Source organism: Ambystoma mexicanum, chromosome 6p (genome assembly GCF_040938575.1).
Source record: "Ambystoma mexicanum isolate Mex_15411 chromosome 6p, UKY_AmexF1_1, whole genome shotgun sequence".
Classification (NCBI taxonomy): domain Eukaryota; kingdom Metazoa; phylum Chordata; class Amphibia; order Caudata; family Ambystomatidae; genus Ambystoma; species Ambystoma mexicanum.
This window is the reverse complement of record NC_090935.1, coordinates 1,438,552,466-1,438,573,471: the sequence shown is the minus strand read 5'-3', so window position 1 is coordinate 1,438,573,471 and position 21,006 is coordinate 1,438,552,466. Positions and strand designations below refer to the sequence as shown.

Below are 21,006 nucleotides of genomic sequence, written 5' to 3'. Positions count from 1 at the left end.
GATGGTGGTGCGGGCTTGTGATGTGGGGAAGGTATCGCCTTTAATTTCTTATACTCTTCGCTCCGCTCTTTGTTCTCGCAGCCTGGCAGCGAGAAGTGCGTCGGCCTTATCGCCCTTCTAGTAGAATTTTTGTTTTAAAAATCTTAGTTTACGCATGACCTGTTCATGCTCCAATAGTTTCAGTTTGTTTCTTTTTGCTCTGGCTTCGTTCATCTTCTGAGGATCCACTTCTTCGCCTATTTTGGGTGTGCGTTCTAATAGGGAGATTTCAGTTCGGAGCCTTTGTTCAATAAGATTACGTTCTCTCTTTGATGAGCCTTCCCTTATCAAGATCCCTCTCCAGGTGGCCTTCCCGGGCTCCCACACTGTTTGTTTGGGTACCTCTCCATTGTCGTTTGTTTTAAAGAATTCAGAGATTTCTGTCTCCATTTCAGTTCTGAAAACGACATCCCTCCAGAGGCTCTCGTTGCAGCGCCATTTCCCACTATTTTTAGGTAGGTCGGCCCACTGGATGTCTGTGAGGACCATGTTGTGGTCGGACCAAGTAATCAGGGTTATCTTTGCCTGTGACGTTACTTCAGAGAGCTCTCTGGAGAGATGCATGTAGTCTATATGGGTGTAGGTATTATGGGGAGCGGAATATAAAGTGTAGCCTTGTTCTTCCGGATGAAGAGCTCTCCATGTGTCTACCATGTTATACAGTTCCATCATATTAGCTAGCTGTCGGTTCAGGTCTATTCTGATGAGTCGTGGTAGGGTTCCCAGGATTCCGGTCTGTGGCCGGGTTCGCCCATTGGTTAAAATCCCCCCCCCCAAGATGATGTGCCCGGTGGCTTCGAGTAGTATCTTAGGGATTGTTCTGGAGAGAAATCTAGACTGGCCTGTGTTCGGAGCGTACAAGGTGGCAATTGTGAGGTTCAGATTACCTAGTTGCTCATTTACTAGCATTGCTCGTCCTTCAACGTCTGACCATGCCTTGGTCATCGCAAAATCTATGCCTTTTCTAATGAGGATTCCCACCCTTTCCTTTCTGAGTGGGCCCGAGCCCCTTCAGTTCCCACTCGTTTCCCAAGAATCCGTCCATCTCCTTTTGTGTATTTTGTTTCCTGGAGTAGAAGAATATCTAGTCCGCGTCTACGAAATTCTCTGGCTACAAGGGACCGTTTCATCGGTGAGTTGAGCACTTTAACATTGAGTGTTCCAACTCTTAATGAGACCGGTTCCCTTATGTTAACGTTCATAGCCATAGTTCTTTCTTGCTGGGAGTTGTCTTTGTATACACTCGGCAATGCACTATGCTCACGAGCCGCACGCTGGTTTGGCTGTTGTGGTTCATTATGTTTGCTGCTCTGACCTTCTTTGTTTCCTTCACTTTTCCCTCCCCCTTTGCCCCCTCCTTCCTAATTGATGGCGTCCGGTCGAGGCCAGTCGGTTTTCCCAGGTTGATATCAGACCACTTCCGGGGGTCGTTGCTTCACGCCCCTTGACCAGAATAAGTCATCGTAGTCCAGAGTGAGCCCCCTGTTGGTTTCCCCCCTAATGATCTTCATTAGAGTTCAGGGAATGTGTGTGCGCTTGTGCATCCATATCACACCATTGACATACTTTGAAATTGTTTTACCGGTATCATCTGGTGTCAGTTGTCCATTTCTGGGGAGAGATTGCCCCTCCTGAATTTCCACGACCCCTTTACTCTTTCTCTGGGGGCCTTGGAGTCGCCATTCTCTTCCTTCCTTATTTGTCGCTTCTTGACTCGCCTCTTCTCCTTGTGACCCTAAGAGGTCAGATATGCACGATTTTATCTCATTCTCCGATCGCAGTCTGAATCTGGTCCCCTCGTATTGGAATGTGAAGGAGAAGGGGTAACCCCATCTATATCGAACGTTCTTTTCCTTGAGCATCTTCGTTAGAGGTCCGCACATTTTCCTGAGGGCTAGGGTCAAGGAAGAGAGATCTTGGTAAATGGAGATGTGTGCTCCGCATAGCGTAATCTTCTCGCTCATTCTGGCTTTCTCAAGAATTCTAGCTTTGTCCCTGAATCGGTGAAATCGGGCGAGGACTGAGCGCGGTCCACTCGCTGGGCCTCCTGCCCTATGAGTTCGTTCGGTTACCGGTTCATCCACCTCATCATCCGTTGTCAGAAGTTTGATGATGTTGTGAAGCGTCTCCTTAAGATCCGCTTCAGTTTCCCCCTCTCTCTCTGGAACACCAAAAATGTGTATATTATTCCTCCTTTCTCTGTTCTCCAAATCATCGAGCTTAAGTTAAACTCGTATTCGCGTCGTTCCAGTTCCGTCATTCTTTGGTTGAGTTGCCCTTCCAGCGTGTCAATGGAGGCCTGATTGTTTTCAACTCCCTCGAGTCTGTCCTCCATGCTATCAAGCCGTTGAGTGATCCTATCTATTTTGCCACCTATATTTGTTCCCAGGTTCTTAATCTCCCCCAGTAGGGCGGCTATGTCTCCTTTCGTGGCTGCAGCCAGGTCGTCTCCTATAGTGGCGCAGTTCGCCATCTTGGCGCCAGCGGTTGTAGGCAAGGTGGGAATGTAGGCAAAGTGAGCTAGTTTATGCTTAGTACTCATACAGATCACCGATGGTCGGCCTGGGTAGAAGCTGCGTGCGCTGTAATAATCCACGCCTCACTCGATCTAGGTGGATGATGACTACCTACTCCCTCGAGTTGTGTTGCGAATAGTTTGCGGATGGGGCGGCGTAGGATCTTGTGCTGGCCTGGGGTGGTGTCGTTGGCAGGCGGGGAGTTGTGCTGGGTAGTCGGCTCCGAGGGGTGGTAGGCATTGTCCCCTGTCTGTTCCGATTATGAATTCCGTCTCTGGTGGAGTTTGTGTGCCTTTTTATTTGGGGCCTGGAAAACTCTGCCGTTGGGTTCACCCGGGAAGTTGCAGATCTGTGATGGCACCACTCGGCGGTCTTGCCCAATGTCACTCCGTCGCAAATTGGTATGTTCGCGATCCGCAGTGCACTTATTCGCGCTCACCGGGTCGGTCGGCTGATCTCATGTCCTCGTGTGAGGGTGTTGTACTGCGGGAGCCGAACACACGCCTTCCGGGCTTTCCAGCGGTGAGACACGCAGTTGGTTTCGATTTCCACGTGCCTCAGTGGCCCCGATTTTCTCTTGCGCTTTCTGAGGCCGTGTAAGGCCGATTTTCATCGGGATTTTTCCTTGGGGTGGGGGGGACGTTCACACGTCGAGATCCTGTATCTGTTCAGCGGGGGGGGGGTACCAAAAGACAGGGGCTCATTCCATCTTCCGGGGTGCTGGTTACGGTGCTCACAGACAGAGCATGCTGATCTCTGCTCCCCCTGGAGGCCGTTCTGGCAGAGTTTTAATGACGAAATTGAATGACGATTTCCTTCACTGATGAAGGCATAGTGTTCCACGCCAGGAATACATTATTTAAACATGGGCGAATTTATCCTGGCGTTTACAGGGAAAATGGCGCTGCGAGGAATGCCATTAGAGCCAGAGGTTTTTCACTATGGGGTATGCATTTTGTTGAAATGCTACCCGTTTTAGTGGGCAAGATTATGAGGATACCTGATGAATTTCTGTTCACGCCACAGGTACCCATTGCGCTGCTATGGCCAACTTTTGTTTCTAAAATCATGTTTCTTTTTCTTCTTTTTTTTTGTCTGTCAACGGACTGCTACAAATGAAATTGGTTAATTTGTGGTAACTTAATTTCTACTTTTTTACTCTTCCTACATGTGATGTACATGTGTTATATTTTTTGTGGTTGCATCGCGCCCTGGACTGCTTGCTCGCAACTTGTGCCTATGTTCTTTATGTAACAATTCTTTGCACAAAACAATCATGTGTATGTTTTTATTTTTAACTTTACCCAATTTGTATGGAAATGATTTACTATGCAATTTAAGCCTCTGATGAAAAGCTGTACACAGCTTGAAACACGTGTCAGACTTCTCTTTGCACAAACAATAAAGGCTTTTCTTTGCACAAACAACTAATTATAATTTCTTGGCGCAGTGTGACTGGGAACATCTTTGTTTTTCTTCAACTATTCCTGTGGATGTGTATTGGCAGTACACCCACACCGCCCAGATACCCGCAGCCTTGATGTTTATTTTCTTAATCACTGTAGAAGCGCTGTGGACTCGTGACATTTTCTGCCATAACTTTGTTCTTCACAAATGGAAACAGTTATGAAACCGGTGCTTGCACAGACGACCACACTTGGGTACAATCCTCTGGCATATTATAGTGGAATTTTAGATCCAGTTATGAGGGGACACTTTCCTTGCGCACAATCGCTGGCAGCAGCCACATTCGCTATTGAGAAGTCTACAAGCATTGTAATGGGGTGTTCCATGACTTTATTTGTTGAGCATGCTTTGTTCGCCGTTTTGGAGAAACCTAAGGGTACACTGACAGCTATCTCAGAGGGCTTCTGCTTATGAGGTAGTTATATCGAATACTGCAATCAAAACAGCCAGGTGTAAAATAGTGAACCCTACTACGTTTGTAGCCAAACCTTTGGCGGCAGATGAGCAAAGGCATGATTGCTCAAATTACGAAGAATTTTAGGACGGGATTCCGATGGTAAAGGAGAACTCTAGCAGGGGGAGGTTCTCTTTATTGATGTGTCTTTGAAAATTGGTCAAACGGATGGAGGAAGGCATTCCGGTTCAGCTGTGGTGAGGCACAGAGCTAATGGGGAATTCGAAGTAGTAGCAAGTGCAAGACTACCGTCTCACTTTTCAGCGCAGGCTGCAGAATTGATGGCGCTTATAGTCTCGCTTGAAAATCATGCAGAATAGGAAGTGGCTGTCTACAGTGACTCCGCCTATGTGACATAGACCATGCACGCAGGGCTAGCACGATGTAAAAGGAGGGGCTACCTATGAGCGGACGACACTACAGTGCAACACACTGCATTATTGGACAGGCTTATTCAGGCACTATGACTCCTAGTAGCCATTGCAATAAAATGCAAAGCACATACTAAGAGAACTGATTTTATCTCACATGGGCACCAAGCCGCAGATGAAGAGGCCAAAAGGGTTACATATTCACCTGATATTTAAAGTTTCGATACTCCAGATGTGAAAGGAAAAATAGTCACGATTATGATTGTAAACGAAGGGTTTCATCATTTGTCCACAATGCAGCTAATGGAAGTTCAAGGCAGTGCTCCACAGGAAGAGAAGGAGCTGTGAACAGACACAGAGGGGGTGTTCTTTATCCCCCTCGTAAGCATTGTGGCGACAGGACAGCATTGGAAAGCCGGTGATGCCTATAGCCTTATTAATGGTATTGTTTGAATAGCTACACTACCCTGTGCATGTAACTAGGGAGAACCTTGTAGCATCTATTGTGGAGAACTGGTTCAAACCGAACCTGTTAGAACACGTTGCTTTTTATGCAGTGAATTGCATCGTATGTCAAAGGTTTACTGCTGGGCACACACATTTCGAACTATAGGCGGCGTGATTCCTCGACCGAATGGTCCTTTTCAGCATTTACATATTGACTATGTTGATATGCTGCAAGTATGTAGTGGATATAGGTATATGATAGTGGTGGTGTGCCCTTTTTGAGATGGATTGAAGCTGGTCCATGTACACACCCTGATGCCACTTGCTCTGTGAAGTTTAGTCTGAGAAGTCTTTCCTAGATGGGCAGTATGTGAGGTGCTAAGATCCGACAATGGGCCCCATTTTGTAAATAAGGTATTCAAGCAGGTTAGCATATTGCTCAGCATTAAACACAGGTTTTATTCTGCTCATAACCTGCAATGAAACGAGATACGAGAGACTCAATGGTCTTCTCAAGGAAAGAGTAGCTCAACTCAAATTGACACTGAAGAAGGGATGGCTGTATTGCTTACCCCTTGCATTATAGCATTAAGGAATCTGCCTGGGTCAAACCACCACCTCACACCCTATGAGCTAGTTACAGGAAGGAGAATGAGAAAGCCTTTGACACCTCATGTGAGGAAATGAGCTACGTGCGTATTTGACATGTATGACCGCCAGTATCTGTCATTTCAGATCAACTCAAGCAGAAGGTGTGTCAGTCTCAGGACACAGATGAAGACCATTCAGCAACCGGATTTAAAGAACTAACTATACCTAAACGTTTTGTTGGAGATTCCGTTCTAATCCGCAACTTCACTAGGAAGTGGCATGAGCCCCGCTTCAGTGGTCCTTGTATTGTGGAAAATATAATTCCTTCAGCAGTGAAAGTTCAAGAAAGGCGTGCCTGGATCAATTTAGGAGACGTGAAGCCGTATGCTGATGAGACATCACACCGCCACCTGATTCGGAAGCAAGACAACAAGTAGTTGTTCAGCACGTGCAGACTCAATCGATGATGAGGAAGAAGGACGCTAAGGTTGCTGATTAAATAAATGCAAGTGTGCATTTGGACTGTGGTTTATCCCAACACTCTTTGTATTTTAGCAGCAGTGTGAAAGTTATTGTTCTTGAGCCACAGGAATCTTTAAATCAGACTTTGGAAAGGTGTTGATGTGCTAACAATGCCAGATCTTGATTTCATATTTGACGATTGGAAAAGGGAGCAGTTCCCGGATTAGTTTATTACTGAGTTTCACATTGGTCATGGCCATGGTCCTGTCTGATGTCAATACTCCTAGTCTACGTATTGCTATTTTTATGTATATAATTCGAGTTCATCCTTATCTTGTTTGGCGCGTAAATAACACTTAAGTGTTCTATGAGATCCTATAAATGTCTCTGCAATTAGGAGGTTACTTATGGAAATAATTGGGCGAATTCGGCAGCTTCCTGAGAATCTAACGAGGCTGCCTGATTAAAAAGGTTTTTTCCTTCCTTAAAAATCAATATATGGGAATAATGTGGTCTATTGAGAACAATGCAGTTCTAGAAAGTGAGCAAACTCAACGCTGTGTGGAGAGACACCGATGGTGGGGTCTGATGTATTGGTGTATAATATATGCGTGCTTAGCATTTATTATTATTTTTCTCCTCTTGTTGATCCATACTGTGTACTTTGTTGGTCCCTGAAAGGAAGGCGTCCCTTTGATCCTTCCCACTCCACTGACTTATGCAGAGTTAGATGTCGCAAGAAGACGAAGGCCATATGTGATTATCCCAACATCAGTGACACATGTAAAAACACCAATTTCTCGGACAAATGTCCATATGATTCCCCCTGTAAGATGGTCCGTTTTTTATATACTTCATGATCATCATGTACGAGCTCAATTGGCAAAGGGGAGACACAAGAGAAGTGCAAGGGAGGATGATTGAGTTAAATGATTATCTAGACAGTACAGCACATTTGGGGAACAACATGTGGTATCAACACGAGAGCGATAGGAAAGAGAACCTCTGAGGAGGATTGCTATGTATGTGCTCTCCTACCTTATGCTATGGGGGAGGTCCAAGATATTCATAGTTGTAGAAATAGATGTTCAGACAGCTCATTGCCTGACTCACCTTGCACTCTGTCATACAAGAGGTCAATTACAGGGTCGAACAGCATCCTTGGTATGGGTTACGGAATGGTCAGCTTCAGAAGATGATTATGTTCAAGATTTGAAGACCAGATCAAGAGCACACACCAGAGATCATGTGATAAGATACGAACAGCCTGGCATGAAGGGAGCAGGAATCAGATGGGAGATAAATAAGAAGCTCAATTGTCAAGGAAAGGCTAATGAAGAAATACAAAGATGCAACGAAAGAGACCAGATGCAGATCTGGTGAACAGTACTTTCTCCAAATGGCTGGGAAGAAGGCATAGTTGTATGCCGAGCCGTGGCAGTAACTGGTCATCACAAACCAGTTATAGATTGTGTGGAAAAATGATGCGAACCTCTGGTCTAGAAGTTGCTGACATGGGTCGAAGACAAAGGAGGCCCGTTGCAGATGGTGCCCCTGGCTAGTGCAGAGCTATGCTTCAGAAATAAGGGCATGCGAAAAGTTGGAGAGAATCAGCAGTGCGGTTGAATCTTCGATGTACCAGGAATGAAGAATTGGACAGATGCGATAATGGATCGCTACTCGGCCTGTGGATCTAGAGCATATATGAAGCTGCCCAGAGACTGAGGAAGACTGTGTTCTATAGTACTTGATCATGTTGCAGCATTAGTAATTCCAAAAAGCGAACTGAGCATTGGTGAGTTTCCAAAACCAGATGGTCACCTGAGTAAAAGGAGATCAAGTGGATTCCTCCATCGACCAAAGAGGGATAATTGCTTCTCAGTCAAGTCGATAGAAGCCTTCAACTCTATTCCTTATGAGCACAGGTTGTTCAGTCAGACTTCAGCAGTGTTCACAACAATTTTTATGCCGGGGATCCAGACAATGGCAAATGCGAAATGGTTACAAATAACCAGATGGGAGCACCTACACATGATCAACGCTACCATAAAGGGATTCAATGCTATTATGGAAGAGCTGAGAGCCAATACGATTGATGACTCCTCAGAACAGATATGTCCTGGTCATGATCACAGCTGTGGATGGAGGTGTTTGTGCCAAAATTGGAGAATCGTGTTGCACATTCACACCTTGATGTATTTTATTTGTGTCACGCTCGTACACAAGTGTTTCGGAGCGCGACCAGGCAAAGGGAGGCAAAGGGAGGGGAACAAGGCAGAAACAAAAGCAATGATCTTACTAGGCCCAGTGACATTGAGAATGCGCAAGTACATGGAAAAGAAGCAGGATGATGATGATGAGAATGGGACTTTGACAGAGGTTTGAGGTGTAACGGAAAAACACTAAACATGCCAGGTTTTCTTCATTTAATAGTATTAAATACAACGAAGGAGCTCAAAACGTGGTCTACAGTCACATGGCACAATGAAGAAAAACTTTGGGTCGAGCTACACCGAGACCAGAAGATAAGGCCATGCCTTCACTGCCTTTTTATTATCAGGCACAGTGAGCCTCTACAAGGCCGAGTTCAAACGGATTAATTGAATGACACACCGCGGGAGTAATGATGGATGTTGGCTAATTGGGTGGGGAGGCATGACCAGGCCAACCCTCCCAGCACCTGGGATATCAGCTTGCGTGCTGCTAGCGAGTGTAATATTCCAGAAGGGTACAAACGTGCAAACCAATTGTAGAGGGCCATGTAGTACAGAGCCCTATAGTTTGAGAAGACAATAGGATGTTGTATAGTTTCATGACACAGAAGATGACTTGCACTTGGGATGGGCTTAGTTGTCCACCTGACATTAGAGATCCAATCACAACCGCTGCCTATATAGAAGATATACTTGGATGTTTCCTTTTAGCCAATTAGATTCCCCCATAGGTTTTCTTACTTTGCCGTGTAGAATGACGTCCGCAGTGACACATTTGTAGTATAAAAAAAAGTTATTTCGTATAATGATTTGAGAGAAATCGAGCGAGTGTCCGTTGATGATCGTTGTAACTCCCTGTTTTAGATAATAGTTAATAACACTGTTTGCCAACTTTCTGAGTCGGTCTGATTGATGAATGAGTAATATCTGCATCCCCATCCATCTCAGATACTGCTACCTCATCTTAAGGGACCCCCCAGCCCGGGTTGAATGGTACCCAGAGTTGCTGCATATGCCCATCTGCCCTCCCTTGCATCTTCCGCAGATAGCAGACATGTCCTCCCATTTGAAAGGACAATCTCTACACCCGAACCTCAGCAGCCTGGACCTTAATGCCTGACTGCGGACAGGTTGAGGTTTAGTAATTGGGATTTGACAGAAGACCTTTATTTATTTATTTAGCATTTTTAAAGCGCTCACACAGGCATCGAGGCACTGTTACCAGAATATGTCACGTATTTATAACACGCTTAATACCCAGAGGTTTCTTAGCGCGGACCCGGGGATCAAACCTATGTTGCTTTTTGTTTCCAAGGCAATCGCGTTGCTGCTGAGCTATCCTCATGGGACATCTTGGACATGCTCCTTTCTTGCTGGGGGCCTGCCACCAAATCCATTTATGCCTACAGGTTGCATAGGTTTTCGACTTGGTGGCAGGAAAGGCATCTGGACCCTTTTACTTACTCCACATCCTCTGTTTTGGATTTTGTGCTTTCTTTGGCCCAGTTGGGTCTGCAGATTGACACTGTGAAAAGGGTTTCTTGCAGTTATTTCGGTCTTCAAGAGCTCCCTGTAGAAGGGCTTGTCTTTGATTCCCACAGTTATGCAATTTATGCAGGGGTTGTGTAGTTTCCCCCACTCCAGTTCCTTGTTTTGGCTTGGAATTTGATATTAGTGTTAGTTTTTTTTATGGGTGCCCCGTCTGAGCCCTTTCATTCTTGTTTCAAGATTACTCCCCCTCACCCCCCCTTTAAGGGGATTTTCGTGGTTGCCATCACTTCCGCTAGACTGGTGAGTGAGCTTCAATTGTTTTTGATTAAACCTACCTATGGGGTTTTCTCCAAAGAGATGATTTCCATCTCCCTCAAAAGATCGATCCCCCCTGTATTGTTTCCTCCTCTTCATCCTTGCAAGGCAGAGGAACGATTCCACCAGCTGGACCCGGTGTGCCCTCCATGATTAAGTCTCTTGTATGAGGGAAACCAGGAAGGATGATAAGCTTTTTGTTGGTTATGCTGGTGCCGTGCTGGCAGGGCTGTGACAAAACAGATCCTGTCAGGGTGGATAATCCTCTGCATCTCAGAATGCTGTGCCTGAAGGTCTTGGGACTCATTCCACTAGAGGGCTGGCTTCCACCTTGGCTCTTCAACGTGGACGCTGTGAGAAACCTGAAGGTATCTCACTGACTAGTCCCCGTGGATCTGTTTTCAGGTGGCCAGGACACAGCCATCGCTATTGGATCCAGTTCCTGGGGGTGGACTAGTGAGGGAAGATCACCTGGGATGAGGGGTCCTTGGGGAGTGGAAGTGGAACACCGTAGGGTGAGACGCAGTGTCTGCTTCCTTAGGACACCTTTTCCCCATCCTGCCTGGTAGGATACTGGAACTCTGCCCCCCCACCCCCTCTTTTCCGAGACACACTTTCTCACAGCTTGAACGACAATGGACCAATACTGGCGCAGTTTACCTGACATGTCCCAACCCAAGGGTTAGGCAGAGTCGGGCAATTACCGACAACTACACACACCTGACTACCCTTTCCCTTCCCCATTGGGATAAAAGACGGAGCACCCGAGCACAGTCCGAGCAATCCCGAATGCAGGAGGAAGCAGCCATTCCAGGACAGCAGTTCAAACTGAGGAGAAAGGCGGTAAGACCTGAAAGGGACTTCAGGAGTTGCCCTTTTCAACCCAGACCAGCAAAGCCTTCGATGAAAGAAACATAAGACCGGGAATCGCAGCTGGCAAATGATGTAACAGATGTCAGCAGTACATGACACCCTCCCGCACTGATAGCCAGGACGGGGAGAAGTGGTTGCCATTGTGGAACCGTCCTTGACTCCAGCGGCAAAGGAACTGCCGAGTTCAGCACAGCCGGTAACTCGGAAGAATCTGATAGTCAACCGGACTGTGGACTGTTAGGTTCAAGGTTGCAGTGGCAACATTACCAAGATAAATAGACAAAAGGTCTTTTGTGACTAAACTTGGTACCAGAGATAGAGTGGTCCAGTGCCACGTGGGCGCTCAGACGAAAGGTCTCTGGCTAGTACCCTTCTCCTGAACAAAGACACTGTGTTGAACATTGTGGACAAAGAAACTACAAATACGTAGAGGCCATATGAAAGGTTGTGCTATACGATGTTAAGGTGGTCATACAAAGGTCAAGTCAAATCCTTTGTACAATCGAAAGTCCTTGACACATTGCAGAAGGTTTTGTTACAAATTGGCGTTTGCGCCCGGCTGAGTGGAACGCTGTGCGAACTGTAATGGCAAAAAGCTGGCACTTGCCGTCGTCTAACAGAATGACCCAGCAAGACAAGATTGCCCTACGGAAGTCTGTTTGAATCAGCAAGCGGTCTGGTTGGTCTGAGCCCGGACGAGGGGGACCCAATCTGAAGCTTGTGCTATTGTTTAAAGAGACATTAAGAATTCTGAATGTTATAGAAGAAGAGAAAAGCTAAGTAAAGCGAACTGTGATACTGGGGGAAGTGTGAACCTGACTGAGGGATGTCCACAGTGAGCGGTTGGTCTGAGCTCGATTTGAGGGAGGCTGACAACTGAGAGAAGGATCGGAACCCGGCCACGGGGGATCCAAGGGGGACCCCACGTTAAGATAAGTAGAAGGAACCTTTGTTTTGTTGTTATGGCATATCAGGCCCTCTAAAGCAAGAGACTTTGTATGAAGAGACTGTTAGGGAGAATTCTCTCTTTAGGCTGAATTTCCTAACCTAGTGAGTCCCCCAGCAGCTTTGCTGGATTTCTGGAGTTTGTTTTTTTCTCCTGCCAAGAGTGAGACTCTTTTTCTCTCACTCTTGGACATGATTTATGGTGTTCCTTTGACTGTTAATGTGTTTTATGGGCTATGGGGTCCTTTACATAGGGTCTCATGTGTTTTTACGATGTGTTACACAGCACCCTCCGTGCAGTAACACAGGGGTGTCATAGTGACACCCCACAATAGACTCCATACCCTGGGACTGACTACTGTCTCCCAGGGCATGTAAAGTCACCATTGGCTTTACTAGTCCCAAATTATTAACCGAAACCAGTACAAACCATCATATTGTGGACATACTGGTCGGGGCAATTCGATTGGCCCGGGGTCTGTTAGTCGAGGGGGCACGTATCCGTCCCCCCTGATCGAGTTTTGGCTGGTGGCAGTGGAAACTACTTTTTATATTCGACCGCGAATATTTCCCTATGGGATTTTCCCATTGTTCGAGGCTACCAACTTTCATTATTTAATTCTCATAGCCTCGAACATACCGCCGGTTTATTTATTTAATATTAATTCGCCGGTTGGTATTTTTTGCCATGACTCGATTCTAAAATGGCGTTTGTGTTCTCTTCTGTGACTCCAACCCAAGTCGAGCCCTTTGTTCCACTTTTTGGCGGGCTTCTCCTCAAAGGTGGTGCCACTCTGTCTGGGTACCACATGGGGTGAGGGAGGGGGTTTAGGCACCCTGGACTGAGTTACCTTGGTAACTCAAGTCGCACTCTTGTGTGATTGGCCCAACCACTTAGCATGTTTGAGTGACAGCTAGGCTGAGTGAATGGGGGTATGCTGCATAAAAGCAGGGCTTTGGGGACTGGAACTTCAGAAGTCGCCACAGGACCTGAGAATCTGACGAGGGAGAAGCTGAGCTGACGTACCACGACGACACCACCGGTGGAGCCCTGCGGAACCGACTCACCACTTCCCGACGACCGAGAAGATCTCCCGGCTGGAGAGGCTTCTTCCCCTGACTGGTGGGCACAACCAGTTTACCTTCTTTCTTCGCACCCCAGACCGGTCTGTGGTCGAACTGCCCGTGCCAAGCACCCCGGCACCCCGGCACCCGGATAGCCACTCGCCACTGAACCACGAATCAACGGACCGCTCCTTGTACCCGAGAAACTCTGCGGCTGGTTTCTTCCCTGGCAGTGCAACGGACTCCTGTCCTCCTCCGCGACGAGATCCTCTCTTCCCCCGGACGAAGCACCGACTTGCATCCACTGCCAGGAACAACTGCCCCCGCTGGAGTGTTCTCACCACTTTAAGGTACCGTGTCTGCCAGGCCTCCCTTTCTAAAGATTGCTACAAGGTAATAATAGCCCCTTAACCTTCTGGACTGGGCTGGCCGCCTTGACCCTCTAACTGGTCCCTTTCTTTGGTCCAACTCCTTTTTGAACCGTTACAAGACTTTCCTGCACTGCAACCGTGTGACCTTGGACACATTTCGTTTGGATCCTCTTAAGCGGATCCGGCCTACTGACTCTGAATTCCTAGTGTTACTTTGCCGTCCTCCCTTGTTGTGTTTGTGAAAAAGTGTTGGGATCTGTTTCAATTTATTCTGTTTTTCTCTCCCTTTTAAAACGAATTATTAGAGTGCCATCTGCGTTAAGCGCTCACCACTGTCTGAAAATAAGTGGGGCTTTACTTAAGACTTGTCTAATTCTTTTAAGGGAGTGTATATCTTTTAGTGACCGTGTTTTTGAATTGCTTAATTGCTTACTATTAGTGCCTGTGTGTTTTTCTAGATGTGGTTTTAAATAAATAATTATCTCTTACACCAAGCCCTGGTCAGTGTTTACTTGTTTTAGTGTGTTCTCTTGACCTATTGTGAATACTCTGTATACTGCCTAACTCTTCTTGAGGGAAGTCTGACTGCTCAGCCACAGCTACCAAGTGAATCTGTGTGGTACAGACTGCTACCAAGTGGGTTTACTGCCAAACACCTGTAGTCCTAAATCTTTTGCAGTGGTCCCAGAGGGAACTGCACAGGTTTCTGCCTAACAGAGAGTTGGAAACAGAAGGTACTGATATTGCGGAAAAGGAACTGTAACATCGTGCTGGAAAGGCCCAGGAGTGTGCTGTGCTCGGGAGTCCCGCCTTGTCCCTTTCTAGAAAACGTGGGTAAGGGAGACAACAGCTATAACATCCTGAGTTATCATTTTTGTGAACACTTCTTTCTTTTCTTGTGAATACTATACCACACTATTTTGTAACGTAGCACTAAGGATTGGCAATAGGTTTCTTAGTATAGGTCCTTTTTTATTTGATTAGGCTCCACTTGGACAGTATTATTATTTGATGGTCGTAGCTTGCTCCCATCTTAGATGTAGGTTTAGATTATGCGTTTATCTCACCCATTTTACAATTTAATAAAAACCCTTGAACTGTGATCATTTGTTTGTCTTGCTTTGATACCATGCCTTTCTTACAACGCCCTGTTTTGGACATTTGCAAGGTGGCTACGTGGGCTTTTCTGCACACGTTTACAAAACATTACTGCTTGGATTCTCAGTTAGGACAGGATGCTCGATTTAGAGCAGAGTCTGGTTTAGGTGGTGTCCTTGGTCTCCTCCCTTCTTAAGATCAAAGTGCTGCGATGGGAGTTTATCATTGATGACGAATCCGTGGGAGGAAGGAATCCTTTAGAAGAACACATTGTTTCCCTCAAAAAGAACATTGCAGAGAGGTATATTCCTCATGGATTACTCATCAGCCTCCCAAACTGCCCCATTTGGCAAGTACCTAATGCAATGGATTACTCATCAGCCTCCCAAACTGCCCCATTTGGCAAGTACCTAATGCAATTTATTGCTACAGTCCCTAAGCGTCAAGAGTGCTAGAAAAAAAGGGTGATACTAAGCTCACAGGGCGTGGTGCCTCAGTATATACATGCTCTGACAGCCTGTCTGGTGCTGGGCGCATAGAGCCACCTGGCTGCGCTGCGCCCCCTGGTGGAGGCAAACGTTTCAGAAGAGCAGCTGTGCTGGGAGATAGATATGATAGATGAGGAATCGGTAGGAGACACATCCATCAGAAAGAACATAACTTGGAGGTAAGTAATTTGCTCTTTAATGTCAAAATAGTCGGTGGTGGTTAGTGGGCTTAAAAGGACTGGCGGCCGTCATGGATGCATTTTGAACCCAAATGGTGGCTCTGCAAACGTGCTGGAGTTATGCTTTGCTCCATCTTGTGGATCTAGTGCTGCATCTTCGGCCTACCTGGCCTATTCTCCTTCCAGCTCATCCTGTCCTCTGGTATGTGCTCTTGTGTTTGTTTGTGGGGCTGTGCAAAATCCTGGGGGTGTAATTTGGGAAAAGGAATAGCCGTACCCAAACGCTGGGTCAGTCTATATTGAGGGGGCCTTCTGTGTCTTGTATATTTCTCCTGTCTGACCTGTGTTCTGATTTTTTGTTTTTATGCTTTCCGGTTTCTCAGTGTGAGTTTTCCTTCCTAGAAACTGGTGTTTTATGGGAGAGCATGTTTCCTTTGCTCCTGGCTCCACTCTGTGTCTTCCCAATGTTGAAATGGTGCCTTGTGGTAGTTGGCTTCATACATGGCTTATTTACATCTTCAATGAGTCATTGAGCACTACCTCAGTCGTACTTCAGCCATCTCATGCCCCCCACCTCGAGAGTCACCCCCACATTATCCAATCTAGTGAGTGGGGGGGGGGGGGGGGAGTGTCCTTTCTCTATAGTATTCTGTAAGTTTCAATACCAGTAGAAATTGTTTTATTTTAGCACTTGCTAGTGGTTGCAATGAAGTTTACATTTTTGCAAGAAGGACTAACGGACCCACCCACCCCCCACCTGTTATCTTACGCACCATGACATAGCAACACACAGAAGTATTGCCCATTGTTATTTCACCCTGACTCGCCATGTCCATGTATGTAAGACCTATAAGGAATGACTTCAATCACAAAGTTGCAGCATCAAGGGCCCCCCTTTGCCCTACCCCATAAAATGCACAGCCACGTTAATACGAATTTGTTCTTGGTGATACTCAGTTGATTTTCTCTTAGATCCTTACTTCCACTGCTCACTGTTAATCTCATTGATTTTGTTTGTTTCTGCAGTGATGTGATCGCCTTTGAAAAGGCGTACTGCGAGTACAGGTTGAACAGGATAGAAAACGCACTAAAAACAATTGAAAGCACCAGTGAACAGACAGACCAATTAAAAGAACTCTACGGCCAAGTGGTAAGTTTGCCATTGTCGATGTTTTTATAATTGAAAGTGGGTACAGTCACACCAAAGGGTGGATCGGAAGGGTTAAGAGCTAGGAATCCAAATTTACGAATAGGGGAGCTTTAATGAAGGGGTTCTGGAAGTTGTTGGGATTTTTTACCAAGTTGAAGGGTAATGATTCAAGATAATCAGCCATGGGTGTCACCCTGGTCCGTGTCGAGATTTCTGGGAGGTGAGTTTCCTAACCACAATTCTCCAGCCTTTCGATTGGGGTACTCCTGTCCTGAGACCTCTGCTTTATGGGTGCGGGGGTCCATCTTCTGACCTCTGGAACATTTCCTAAGGGTGTCCTCTGGCCTTTCCTGGGGTTGATCATTGCAGCCCATCACTCGTGTGGGGTAGATCAGACTTCTCTCCTGCAGTGTGGAGGGGCCTCTAACTTTTCCCATTCATTCCTATGGAACTGTGAACTGACGCTGGAGCACTCCTTAAAGTGACTCTGGAGTTATGACCTGTCCCTGGAGATTTTTCTGGCATCCCGGACCACGTTTCATCATTTGTGCACGTGGCTGTGATTTTATAACCATTTTTAAAGTCGTCCTTTTCATTTCTGCTACTTAAAAAACACTAACTGCATCTAGTAAAAATGTCTGTATTTTTCCATAAAATGTACTGGTAATATGACTGTTACTGAAATGTATTTTGATTCTTTAAATCTTTTGCTAAGATTCTTTGTGGCGATGATGTATTATTCTGGGTGACCGGTGTGAAGAATCCCAGGATTTCATCCCTGCTTCCCTAGGGGGTGAGTGGGAGAAGCCCCTTCCAATGAGGCCAGGGAAGTGATGCTGCTATCCAATAAACCCACGGGCGGACTACATGGAGAGGGATACTCTAACCACCCCACCCCCCCACAACCCCAAATGTCAATATGTGTAGCCCAGGTAGAAAGTCCTACAACCTACTTGCCAAGTACTGAGACGAGGGAGAAATGCCGAACTATTAAGATCACTATGAGAAACAACTATGGTGTGCGGTCTAGTTGCTCAGAAAAAGCCTGTGAAAGTCACATCTTAAAAAGAAGTGACAATCAAAATGGAGAAACCCACCCTGGAGGATCCGGGACATTGCAAGGCGAGTGGAGACAAGGGGCTATGGAGTACAAACCCTGACGCTTACCCACAAGCAGAGGCGTCCTGCGAAGGTCGGCCGTGGACGTACCAGCAGACGGAGGCCACAGGCAACCAGCCGATCATTGATGCTGGTTCGCACTGTCATCAAGGGATGCGCAGCCCGAGAGCAGGGGAACCCATGCGAGGCGCTGCTGCTTCTGGAGAAGCCAAATGAAGCGCAGGTAGTCGCAGCGACCCACAACTGGAGAACGCTTGTAAGCAGCACCCTGTGGTGCTCTTGGTGACTGGGAACAGTTGGTGGGATTCCAAAGGGTGCAAGTCTAAAGAAATAAGGATCTAGGATCCCTAACACAGCGAGTAGCCTCCTATGCCACCTTCCTTGTGGGAGTATTTGGGAGAGAAGGATCCCAAATACTACGAGCCAAAGAAGTAAAGAAATTAGGGTCTGGGACTCGCAACAGAAAAGTGAACTATGAAGCAGATACAGCCCCTATCTGGTTAGTGAATCGGAGCTGTCTGAGATGCCTGAGAGAGGCCAGGATAAGAGTCCTTCCCCCATCACTTGTTGAACTCTTTGAGAGGCCTGAGAAAGACCAAGGAAAGGGAGCCATTGCCCCACCAAGAGTTAACCTACCAAAACCTGAGGAAAGGTTAGGCAGAGGGAGACATCCCCCTAACATTGTGAATGGAAGACCAGGGGGACAAGGGGGGACATCCCCTTAGTCAAGAAGATTAAGGAAAGAAGTACACGAAGGACCAGGGAAAGGAGGTCCTTAACCTGAAGGCTAATCATGAAGAACCCAACAGTGAAGACAAGTGTGGGCGATAAGGAATGCTGATATTTCATTGAACTGTGCTTTGAGAACTTTTGTTTTCCTGGAAATTAGATTGCAGCCGGGGAGGGGAAAGGGAGGCATTCCCTCAGGATTATGCCTCACTGTAGAACTTTTGGAGATTCACTGCTTCTTTAGTTCAGTATTTAATGTAAGGGAGGGAAATGGGTTTCTGACACAGGACTATGTACTCTTTATTTTGGACATCCGGACAGACTATGTAGAACATTTAGTTCAGGCAGGGAAACCGCTCTTAGAAATAAGGTAAGATGGGTTCTCCAGGATGGGGTCTGGCATGGATTCACATGCTTATGAATATTCCCCGTCGTCCCGCTGGGAATCCTCTGTAAAAGAAAAAAGTTTCACTTTTTATTTTTTTTTAACACGCTTTATTTTATTTTGAGCACCAACCAATAACATTCATATGTGTGTAATACAACACGAGGCTTGTTTCCGGTGCCAATATATTCTGTCACCCACCACCCCCTACCGCTACCCAATTCCTGCTAACTTAACAATGGTGGTACATTCAAGTGTCCGGTCTTAATTCAACCAATCAGTCAATCATTACATTCTCAGGATCAGGTTAAGTTAATTGCCTAGAATTCCAGAGTGTCCCCTCAAGTGTCCAGGTACATCCCCTAGTCAGTTTACAGCACCGAAACATTTCTGAAAATGGCTGGTTTGTGGACTTGATTGTCTCTTTCAGCAACACATTTGTGAAAAGGAAGCCATACCTTCACAAAGTTCTGGTATTTACTCATTGCTAACACACACACCTTTTCCATAGCTGTAATGCCCCACAGTCTGACTCACCACATTGCCAATATCAGGCCCTGTTCCCGTTTCCAATTATGTGCTAGTGTGATCCGCGCTGCTGCCAACATGTGGGTGATCAGAGTTGCTCTTGCCCCAGTTGCCCCATATAAGCTCTCAGCTACTGCCCCCAGCAGGATCACCTTTGGACACCTTGACAACTGTATTCCCAGGATTTCTTTAATGTGACCTAGAATTTCTTTCCAAAAATGTCTGGCCATTGGGCATGTCCATCACGTGTCCCATATCTCCCACCTGCCCACACCTCCACCAACACTCACTTAGAATGTCCGGATTCGCCTTATGTAGTCTCAGTTGGGTCCATCTCATGTGTATCTTATATGCTGACTCTTTGATTATGGAGCATCTAGAGCCCTGCCCCAGATTTGCCCCCATTCTACTTCCGAGATGGGCATGCACATGTCCTGTTCCCAACTTCTCATATAGCACAATTTGTCCTCCACTACAGCCCTATCCAGTAGCAGTTAGTCTTGAGATGCCTTTCCTTGTAGCCCCCTCATTTACTGGAAGTTCCAGACCCGCCGGGGCTCTGTTGGCCGGCTCTACACTCTTTGGGTGTGATCCAGTGCCTAATTTGCACATAGTGTGCAAATCACCCTCCGGAAGGGAGAATTTAGTTGTGCAAGCCTCGAACTGCATAGGAGCCCCATCCTGAAAGAAGTCTTTTAGTATTAGGGTGGTGCCCCCTTCCAATTTCCCAAAACCCAAAAGTTGTTCCCGGAGAGAACTAGCTATTGTGACTTAATGGGGTTGTTAGGCAAAGTATGTATGCAGTACCCTCTGGGAACACTACAAACCACACTGTCTACAGGTATAGGAAACCCATCCTTTGGTATAAGTTCTACACAGTTTTGGTAGCGTGTTGAGCAGCCAGGCTTATCTCAAGAGGGGTCAATGTGAGCTATAGTGGAGTTACAGAGATTTACAGTTACGAGTATTCAAATAAACTCTTACAGTCAAGGTTTCTTGAATAAACAATTATTAATGTATCAGTCAGTTCGAATAAGCCTTCTTCAGAAGGGAGCAATATAATAGTAACACCCAAATACACTTCATGAAATACACACTCTTAATATCTCTAAATCAGTAGATACCCTTTTGGGATGGCCCACAGACACTACCTACACTTTCAGGTGACTTCAATTGCTAGGGTACTGGGGACATTAATATATCACTGTTGCATTTAGAATCGTATGGTAATAAGTTAAAAGGAAAAGATTACTTAGAACACACAAGAGACCACAAATATTCTTTAGCAGGCAAATACTTTTGGATCCCCCAGAAAGAGTCAATCGGCTAAGCCAAAGTCAATGGGCAAAAGTCTTATATAGGATGAAGCACCTCAGGTAGGTAAATGGAAAAGTCTTTGCACAATGTTTTAGAAGTCTTTGAAGAAAAGAAGAATGAAATGTAGGGCCACAAGCTGATTAGACTTGTGAGTGGTAGAAGATGCAATCAACTCTACAGCAAGAGGTAAATTCTCTCAGACTTTGTACAGTACCTTTTAAAATGAAGAAAAGATGCAGCAGATGACTCCTGTTCCTGTGCAGCTCTTCAGGTCTCGCTGTTCCTGGGCCTCAGTCGTCGGGACAAGAGGGACGACGTCGGAGACTCCTGCAATGCACTGGGACGGTCAAAACTTGCAACCGGCAAACTTCACTTTCAGTGGCTGTTTCGTGT

At 46.2% G+C, this 21,006-nt stretch overlaps 1 protein-coding gene across 1 annotated transcript in view; it reads left to right on the top strand.

The window, feature by feature from the left end:
- SRP72 (signal recognition particle 72) overlaps positions 1-21,006 on the top strand; it is a 448,841-nt gene that overhangs the window by 73,365 nt on the left and 354,470 nt on the right. The window contains exon 4 of the mRNA XM_069626163.1: positions 16,412-16,535. Coding sequence (XP_069482264.1) covers positions 16,412-16,535 — 124 coding nt within the window. The remainder of the gene's footprint in view (positions 1-16,411; positions 16,536-21,006) is intronic.